Here is a 9,967-nt window from a genome sequence, read left to right on the forward strand (position 1 = left end):
ACGCAGATGGAACTGGGCAAAGGGAACCGCTTCCATTGACGCCACCATCTGACCCAGCACCTGCATTAGGTGCCTGATGGAATGACGGCGGGGCCTCAGCAGAGAGCGCACCGCCAGATGGAGGGACTGCTGTTTGACTAAGGGCAGCTTGACAAGTGTCGGCAGAGTTTCGAATTGCATCCCTAGGTACGTGAGTTTCTGGGTCGGAGTCAGAGTGGACTTGGGCAGATTGACAAGCCACCCGAATTGAACAAGAGTGGTGAGAGTGAGAGTGACTCCATGCGAAAATGCCGCACCTGAACATGCTTGTTGAGAAGCTTGAGATCCAGGATGGGCCGGAAGGAACCGTCCTTTTTGGGGACTAGGAAGAGATTTGAGTAGAAATCTCTGAACCGTTCCCGGGCGGGAACCGGTACAATTACTCCGTTGGTCTGCAAGGATGCCACAGCCTGAGAGAAGGCGGCGGCCTTGGAGCAGGGGGGAGTTGACAGAAAAAAATCTGTTTGGCGGGCTGGAAGAGAATTCTATCCTGTAGCCGTGGGAGATGATATCCCGCACCCACTGATCGGAGACGTGTTGAAACCACACGTCGCCAAAGTGGGAGAGCCTGCCACCGACCAAGGACGTTGCTGGCTCGGCCAGATAGTCAAGAGGAGGCTGCCTTGGTGGCAGCAGCTCCTGCGGACTTCTGAGGACGCGGTTTCTTGCGCCAGTTGGGCTTCTGGTCCTTGGCTGAGTTAGTGGACGAGGCCGAGGGCTTAGAGGACGACCAGTTAGAGGAATGAAAGGAACAAAACCTCGACTGGTTCCTGCCCTGGACAGGTTTCCTGGTTCTAGTCTGTGGCAAGGAAGTACTCTTCCCGCCAGTAGCTTCCTTAATAATCTCATCCAGTTGTTCACCGAACAGCCTGGACCCAGCAAATGGGAGCCCAGCAAGGTACTTCTTTGAAGAAGCATCTGCCTTCCACTCTCGAAGCCACAAGATCCTGCAGATAGCGAGGGAATTAGCCGAAGCCACCGCAGTGCGGTGAGAAGCCTCCAGCATGGCAGACATGGCGTAGGATGAAAAGGCTGAAGCCTGGGAAGTTAAGGCAACCATTTCAGGCATAGAGTCCCTAGTGAGGGAATGCATCTCCTCCAGAGAAGCAGAGATGGCCTTGAGAGCCCACACTGCTGCAAAAGATGGGGAGAACGAGGCCCCTGCCGCCTCATATACAGATTTGGCCAGAAGGTCAACCTGGCGGTCAGTGGGATCCTTAAGTGAGGTGCCATCAGCCACTGATACAACTGTCCGGGCTGAGAGTCTAGACACCGGAGGGTCTACCTTTGGTGAGTGAGCCCACTCCTTGACCACCTCTGGTGGAAAGGGAAAACGGTCATCAGAACCACGCTTTGGGAAGCGTTTGTCAGGACAGGCCCTGGGCTTGGTCACAGTGGCCTGAAAACTGGAGTCGTTAAAGAACACACTCCTTGTTCTCTTAGGCAAGGTAAACTGGTGTTTTTCTGCCAGAGAGGGTTGCTCCTCTGATACTGGTGGATTGAGGTCCAGTACAGAATTAATGGACGCAATCAAATCACTAACATCCGAATCACCCTCGGTCAGATCAATGGGGCACATGGAGGTAGCGTCCGAGCCCCTAGAAAAGACATCCTCCTCGTCCTGCGAGTCAGCTCGTGAATCAGAGCCGCGGGACGAGGAAGGAGAGGAGACCCTGCGTCTCCTTTTAGGAGGACGGGGTCTGGGAGCAGGTGAAGAATCCTCTGTGAGCTCTGCAGAGCGAGCCGTAGCAGCAGAGGCGCCCTGAGAAGGGGGCTGATGCATGCTCAGCAGAGTCCGGGACAGCTGTCCCATGGAGTCGGCAAAGGACTGGGAGATAGACTTAGAAAACGATTCTACCCAAGCCGGGGGTTCAGCTACCGGGGCCGGAGCAGCCGGAGGGACCCCTGGGGAGACTCCAGGCTGAGGCACCACCATGTTAAAGCAGGCATCACAATGTGGATAGGTGCTCGGTTCAGGCAGTATGAGCTTACATGCAGTGCATATAGAGTAAAGCCTTGCAGCCTTGCTCCTCGTGTGAGACATGCTGCTGAGGTGGGGGCTCTGAGCCAGAATGACCCCCAGAGAGTGTATAAGAAGGTCCATAACCGGAGGTTGTGGCTTACCAGACCGTTTGTGTGCCCTCCGGATCCCACAGCTCGGACCCCCAGACAGATTAGCAGAGATGCTGCAGTCAGCGCCGATCGGTGTGAGAACGCTGATAAAATGGCGCCGGAGCGAGGAGAGGGGGTGGAGCCTAGTCAAAGAGCGGGATCCGGAGGGCCAAGGAGATATACAGGGGAGGGAAACATCTCCTCAGAGAGGAGTGTCCTCCCCTGTGCCGAACGGCCGGTGGGCGGAGCCGCACTGTCCCTCTGCATGACTGACATGCAGGGGCAGTGAAAACGAAACTAGGCCTCAGGCGAAGCCGGGGCCTAAATTTTACAATGCGGCCGGCGCGCAGGCACCCTCGGCGCGGTTCTCAGGTGAAAACCAGAGAACCGGCCGGAAAAGTCACAAAAGTTAAATAACACACTCTCCCCAACAATAAAGTACAAGGGACCCCCCAAATAACGTCTCAAATACTTAGCTTGTGAGACGCAGGGCCAGGTCCCTGAGGGATGAGTGCTCCGTCCGGCAGGATCCTGAAAGGGCTGCGGATGGAGACCGGTCTCCTGCAAGGCAGTGAGAACCGTGCTGGCTCCCACTTCAAGCCAGAGCCCGAGGGATGGTGAAGGAGCGCGGCATGTAAGGCTCCAGCCCTGAAATCAACCTTAACAACACCGCCGACACTGTGGGGTGAGAAGGGACATGCCGGGAGTCCAGGCTTGGACCCGCTTTTCTTCAAATTCTTTAAAATCAAAAATCAGATGAGAATGCATGTGTGGATGTGTGCCTCCTGAACACAAAGCATTGAACTGGCTATATTTGGTTATCCAGGGGGTGTATATGCTCGGAGGGAGGAGCTACACTTTTTACTGTAGTAGTTTGTGTGTCCTCCGGAGGCAGAAGCTATACACCCATGGTCTGGGTCTCCCATAGGAACGATGAAGAAAGAGGGGTTCTGTTGGGCGAGACTGAAAAAAACGAGAGTGAAGTTGGGTGGAAAATTCTATTTTATAGCAGAAGGAGACGACATCTCGGACACAGGCATCATTGACAACCGGAAACCACTCATCTCGGGAAGATAGGAGGTGCCTGCCCAATCTGGGACGATTCCCAGGATCATAAACCTCGTCATGTGTTGGAGAAAAAAGACTTAATGACAAAATGTATAATTGGTGGAGGAAGGGTGAACTAGATGGACCTAGGCCTTTTTTCAACCTATGTAACCGGTTGGACCTTGATCTCGAAGATCAGCTCTGTTGACCTTGTGGTCCCCAGAAAAGTGTCACCAAATTGATGAAAGAAAAGGAACTGAAGAGTGCGTTTCTTGGGAGGAAGTGCTTGGGCTTCAGCAGTGGACGTGAAGTGTTCTTCCCTCCTGTGATGTTCGAGACAATCTTGTACTGAAGAGTGTTGAGCCCCGGAAGGGGAAACTGATGAGTTACTTCTTGAAGGCTGAATCCGTGTTCCATGCTTTCAGCCACAAGACTCTACATATTACGATGATGTTGCCGGCGGCGAGATCAGAGACAACTAGCTGCATCCAGAGAAGCAGACAAGAGGTATTTTCCTGTGTGAGCAATTTGGTCCTCCAGAACCACTAACTCGGAAGGAGGGGTGATGAAAAGGATGCCCTATTGGAGAATTGCGGCCCATGAATAAATTAACTTGGAAACCTAAATGGAGGCAAATGACAGACAAAGGACTGACCCGTGGATTAAGCCAGAAACTCGATGTGCCTGTCGGTAGGGAAGGCCTCATCCAAGAGAAGGAGAGCATTGGTAGACAGCCGGGAGAGTGGGGAATCCACTTCTGGACACTCTGCCCATTTTGGAAGAAAGTCAGGCGCAAAAAGATACAAGACCTCCATGCGCTTCCTCCTTAGAAAACAGTCTTCTGGATGTTCCCATCTTTGGCAAAAATTCTGTCAAATTGCTCATGGTTGGGGAACACTCGAAGGTGCTTTGTCTTCATGAATGATACGGTGTGCTTGGAAGATATCGGGTCCTTGTGTTTCATGTTGATGGACTGATTTACTGCCAGAATCAGACTATCCTCCATGTCTTGAAGATTGGAAATTAGAAACTAACCCGGAACAGGGGTCTGACTCCTGAGCCACAGGTGTTGTGATCCAGTGACCGAGGATGTTCAGAAAAAGAGAAATAACTCGGAAACCTAGAAAATAACCAGAGTGGCTGGAACCTTAACGGACTGCAGACCTAATACTGACACACAACTAGAAGTAGCCGTGGGACGAGCCTACGATGACCTAGTCGTCTCGACACAGCCGGAGAACTAAATACTCTAACTGAGAGAAATGTAGAAAAGCTAATCTGCCTCGGAGTAGTCCCCAAAGATATAGATAGCCCCCACATGTAAAGATTACAGTGATATAGGAAAACACAATACGTAGCTAGAGAACAGAGTCAGCAAAGATGAGGCCCAAAACTATCTGCATGGGCAAGAATAGGAAAGAGCACTGACTGCAGCCGTAAAAACCCTAAAATACCAGCACGCCTGACATGGAAAAATACTGAGCCTACAAAGGCTCTCCCCCGCTATATCAGTACTCTGGTATTACTGGGATCCAAGAAAAACATTGATATAGAGAGGGGACTGAATATTGTACCAAGCATGACAAAACACAACACATAACAGAACATGGAGCAAGGTACAGAGATACTCCCAGCAGGGAATAATCCAATTCCGCCAGGAACTCCACACAGGCAAAATCCCAAGAAAGTGAAAAACCGTAAGCAAAGGTACAAGACCAACTTATCTGAGAGGAATTCTGGTAGACACAGAGAACAAGGCTGGTTTCAGGAAGTTCTTAGAACACAGGAAATACAATTGAGCACCGGCAAGGAACAAAAGGAAGCTACATAGTTATATAGGCCCAAACCAAATGGCCTGATTGCAAATCCTACTCAGCGGTCCAGTTCCCACTCAGCAAGTCAGCTGCATTACCAGCACTGACCACAAGAGGGAGCCCCAAACTGGAATCTAATTCAAATGTATTCACAACACACAGGTACGTTGGAAGAAGGAGCTTGGGAGAAAATCACCCCGAAATAAGTTGAGGGTGATGGCGACCTGGACGATGAGCTAGTACTCAATAGCTTTTTTTGATCTTTTGCGAGATCTGCCATGTTGGAGTAGAGACATAGGAAAGTGTCCCGAGTGTTAGGATTGGCAAGACGCTCTAAGACTGAAATCAGGGTGTGCGACATCTTGGTCAGGTAAGCGACTGATAGGGACAGAGATACGGTCCACCCGGGAGGAGGGAGTGTGCTCTCATTGTGGAACTGTCGGGCTTAGGCTAGTTTCACACTTGTGTTGAACGGTATCCGTTGCATTGCGTTGTGTGATGGATGCAACGGATCGTACAAAGCAACCGAATCAGCCGTTTTGTTTTTTTTTGTTTTTTTTTTTACACAGTTTCACTGGCGGCAGACTATTGTGAACGATCAGCTGATCGCTCCCAGCAGGGGGGGGTAAACTGATCACTCCCAGCGTCGGGTGATCAGCTGATCGCTCGGCCACTGAGAATGTGTGCGGGGGGGCGGAGTGCGGAGAGACGAGCGGGGCCATGGCGCTGAGGACAGGTGAGTAGGAGTGTGTGTATGTCTATGTGTATATATATATATACATGGGGAGTGGAGTGCGGGAGGTTTCGGAGCCGAGCGGGAAAGTGTCGGGCTCCCTGCATACGTGGCCAGGGTAAATATCGGGTAAAGCACTTTGCTTGGTTACCCGATATTTACCTTAGTTACAGGTGCAGGGAGCCAGAGAGCATGCGCAGTGAAATCCTAAGGATTCCAGTGCTCAAAATAACGTTACATGCTGCGTTCCTCCCGCTGGGCGGAAGCAACGCAGCGTCGCCGAGCGGAAGCAACGCAGGTCCTTTTGGCACAATCCGTCATCCATACAAGTCTATGGGAAAGAGCGGAATCCGTTAACGGATTCCCCTGTTTTCCAAAAGGGCGGATTATGACGGAAGGAAAACAACGCAAGTGTGAAAGTACCCTTACACGAATTGGATAATTTGTACACTAAGTATCTCATTTTTTCCAGCAGCAGTAACGCAGTGCCAAAATTCCTATATTTCATGTTTACATATAGATTTTCTGAGCGCCGCTGGGCATATTTATTGTAATGGGTGGGTGTACACTGCGGGGAGCAGATAACGTTTTTGCATATTGTCAGTCTAGTGTCAGCAGCATACACCCCCCTGTGACCCCCAACGAAATGTCGGATGTGTGAAATCGGACATAAAAGGGGTGAACTGGTTTACCAAGAAATAAAAATCTTTACCTTCCACTTTCATTAAAACAGACATCCGTGTGACCCTCGAGGTGCGCGTATCGCATGGGCTTCTTTTCGGCAGGCATGTTCTGCAAAACAAAAGGTGAATATCAGCATAAAACATGGTACTTTTTTGTTTCCTTCCCTCTTCTTCATTAAGAATACTTGAAACAAAGATATAGAAAACTGCGCTGTACTGACTAATGAATGCGGTAATAGGCACGAGTATATCCAAGCCCTGCGTGGCTAGATTATTATTCAGAATTATGGCTACATGCGCACGCTGCGGATTTTGGTGCAGTTTTGTTGTTGTTGCAGTTTGTCAGCGTTTTTTTTTTTTTTTTTTTACAAACGTTTGTGACAAAAAAGCCGCAGCATGTTCATTCTTTCTTGCGTTTTTGGCAACATTTGTCACCCATTGAAATCAATGAGAACATCAAAAACGCAAGGAAAAACACATGCTATCAAATTGGTGCGTCTTGCTTGCTTTTTTCATGCGTTTTGTGCATTTTACCCGCGGCTTTGTCAACAAAAACGCAGCACACCAATATAGTTCCAGAATGACAAAATCAATGCTGGGGTGATTCTGGCATGTCGGTGTTTTTCTCTCTCTCTCCAAGCCCTACATACTCACTGATCACTGGCTGTCACTCTGCTCCCGCAGCCTCTCATCTTCTTCTGGACCCACTCATTAGCCTCATACATATTCACTCCTCCCCCCATCTGTGATTGGTTGCAGTCAGACGTGCCCTCCATGCTGAGTGACAGCTGTCAGACTGCAACCAATCACAGCCGCCGGTGGGCGTGTCTACATCATACAGTACAGTTCACTTCAGTAGCGGCCTGACCCTCACGAACCCGTGACGTCACAGCTGCGACACACGCCATACTGTGGGACCTGTAGCTGTGACGTCAGGGGTTCACCCCAGTTCATTCTGATCGCTGCGGCTCTGTCTGCACTCACAGCCGGCAGCCGTGCTCTATGGCCGCTCGCTGTGACAGGACAGGGATGCAGCAGAGGTGAATCGCCATGGGACCTCATGTGGCTTACTTCAGACCTGGAGGGGTGTTTGGGGGTTAATAAAGTGGTGAAAGACGGGGGCTTTTTATTTTATTTCAAATAAAGGATTTTTTGGGCTGTTTGTGGTTATTTATTTTCACGTACAGATTAGTGATGTGGTGTGTCTCAGACGCTTGACATCACAAGCTATGGGCTGCCATTAACCCTTTATTACCCCGATTGCCACCGCACCAGGGCAATTGGAAGAGCTGGGTACAGCGCAAAAATTGGTGCATCTTATGGATGCGCCACTTCTGGGGCAGCTGTGGGCTGCTATTGTTAGCCTGGAAAGGGCCAAATAACGATGGCCCTTCCCACCCTAATAATATTAGCCCCCAGTTGTCTGCTACACCTTGGCTGGTATTAGAAAAATGGGGGGGATCCCACGTCATTTTTTTAAGCGTCTTTGCTGTTGGTCTTGGCAGTGTTTTTATGGTGGAGTCTTTCACTCAGGAACCTGCCAAAAAAATGTAAATAAAAACACAACAGGTCTTACAGTGATTAAAGGGAATCTGTCAGCAGGTTTATGTAATCTGCCACATGATGTAGGGGCTGAGCCCCTGCTTCCAGTGATGTGTGACTCTCTACTTTGTGCTGCAGTTGTGATACACAGGGGACAATCTTTAAAGGATTTTTCAACATATTTCTGGGGGAAAAGTCACAATTTTTGGGCACAATGAGAGGTTGCACAAGAAACATGCCACGTCTGGTGTTTTTTCACCCCGTTCTGATAAAGTGCGCCTTAATAATTTCTCACCAAAGGATTTTTTTGCCTTTTCAAATAACTTTTATCATGGTTGGAATTTGCCTTTAAGCCGCCTTAATTCACTTTTTATTTTCTCCATTTTTTTTAAAAAACAATTTCTGCATTTTTTGGACACTGCTTTTATATATTAAAAAATAATTTCCTTTAAGGGATTTTTTTTATTTTTTTTACTCCCATGGAAAAGGATGGAATGGTATAATTTAGTGGTGTTTTTCTTGAAGCCATTGCACTTTATTTTTAACCCCTTCCTGGCTTCATGTCATTCACATCCACCATGGAGCGGGCTCAGAAGGTGACCCTGCTCCACCCAGAGCTGGGGGCGGTCATTTAACCTTGAACGACCTGTGACGTACATTTTTCTCCATAGATCACTAAGGACAGTAAAGGGCGCTTTACACGCTGCGACATCGCTATCGATCTTGTTAGAGATATGACATGCCAGATCGCATATGCGATCTGCCGAGATCGCACATAGGTAGTTTTGTAGTGCCGGTCACGTGTGCGATCTCAGCAGATTGCATCTGTGATCTGGCGTGTCACATCGCTAACGAGATCGCTAGTGATGTCGCAGAGTGTAAAGCACCCTTAAGATGCCGGCTCAGGATCTGCTGCCTCTACATACACAGCAGATGCCGGCTGTGATACGTACCCAGCATCTGCAGTTTAACCGTTTCAATCTCAGACATTACTTAAAGTATATTGTTGGTTACAATGGTAGCCAGCTGAAGACCTCCCCCCGCCTTCCCGTAAAGCTCCGCTCTGTATGGAGCAGAATAAGAATAAAATATAAAAAAGGAAAATGGTGCAAAATTTTTAACGGAAACAATCAAAAAGGATTTATAGCCATAAACACACATGGAGTGGAAAAAATAAAAGATGGACTACCCCTTTAAAAAAAAAAAAAAAAATCATGACAACCAATCAGACGTCACGTCTTAATTTTCACAGGCGCATTGGAAAATGCAAGCAGCGATCTGATTGGACCATGTCACTTCTCAATGAAGAGCTCCATTAAAAAATAAAGTGCAAAATTCATAAATTGAACTTTCCTATATATTTTCATCAGAAATTCCGGGAGGTGATAAACCCCAGCGCAGGTACCCTGAAAAGCCCCAAATAATGGCGACCCGAGCAGTGAGGGGCTCAGGGAATGCGCGCATAATGCAGAGAACAGGGGCCGGTCACACAGAAGTCCCCGCAGCCCGCACGTACCGGTGTCGGCGGCTCCGCTCTCCGCGTTTTCAACTTTCGCGCGCGTAACTTGCAAGTGGTTAGCGGGAACCTGAGTGACAGGAAACAGGAAGTTGCGTTCCACGGTGTGGGCGAGCAGAGCGTTCCAAGCCTCGCGTTCAACAAACCACGCCCCCTCTTGAGGTATTGAGAGTGACGTCACGAGCAGGGAGAATCCATCCGCTGTTAACTGTTTACACGCTGGACACTTTCATTCTGTCACTTTTCTCCAGTAAAATAGTCCTAAGATTTGTCCTAGGACTTGTCTCACAGCTGCGCCCCGTGCAGCCGGATCCAGTCAGGGTCAGACTACAAAAAATGTCTTGGTTGTCTGTTACCATGGCAATGCATAGGTCTGCATAGTAGCTGCAGACCCAAAACGACGCCATTTTCCTGTTTTCGTTTTTTCCTCCCTTTCTTCCAAGGGACATAACTTTTTTATTTTTCCACCAATATAGCCACA

General features: G+C 49.0%; 1 protein-coding gene across 1 annotated transcript in view; it reads right to left on the bottom strand.

Moving 5' to 3' along the window:
* Positions 1-9,553, bottom strand: part of WDHD1 (WD repeat and HMG-box DNA binding protein 1) — a 152,772-nt gene extending 143,219 nt beyond the window's left edge. Inside the window, 2 exon segments of the mRNA XM_075330592.1 lie at positions 6,458-6,537; positions 9,487-9,553. Of these exon segments, the coding sequence (XP_075186707.1) occupies positions 6,458-6,534 (77 nt within the window). The 5' untranslated portion in view covers positions 6,535-6,537; positions 9,487-9,553.
* Positions 9,554-9,967: the final 414 nt, after the last annotated feature.

The sequence above is a fragment of the Anomaloglossus baeobatrachus genome, chromosome 12 (genome assembly GCF_048569485.1).
Source record: "Anomaloglossus baeobatrachus isolate aAnoBae1 chromosome 12, aAnoBae1.hap1, whole genome shotgun sequence".
Classification (NCBI taxonomy): domain Eukaryota; kingdom Metazoa; phylum Chordata; class Amphibia; order Anura; family Aromobatidae; genus Anomaloglossus; species Anomaloglossus baeobatrachus.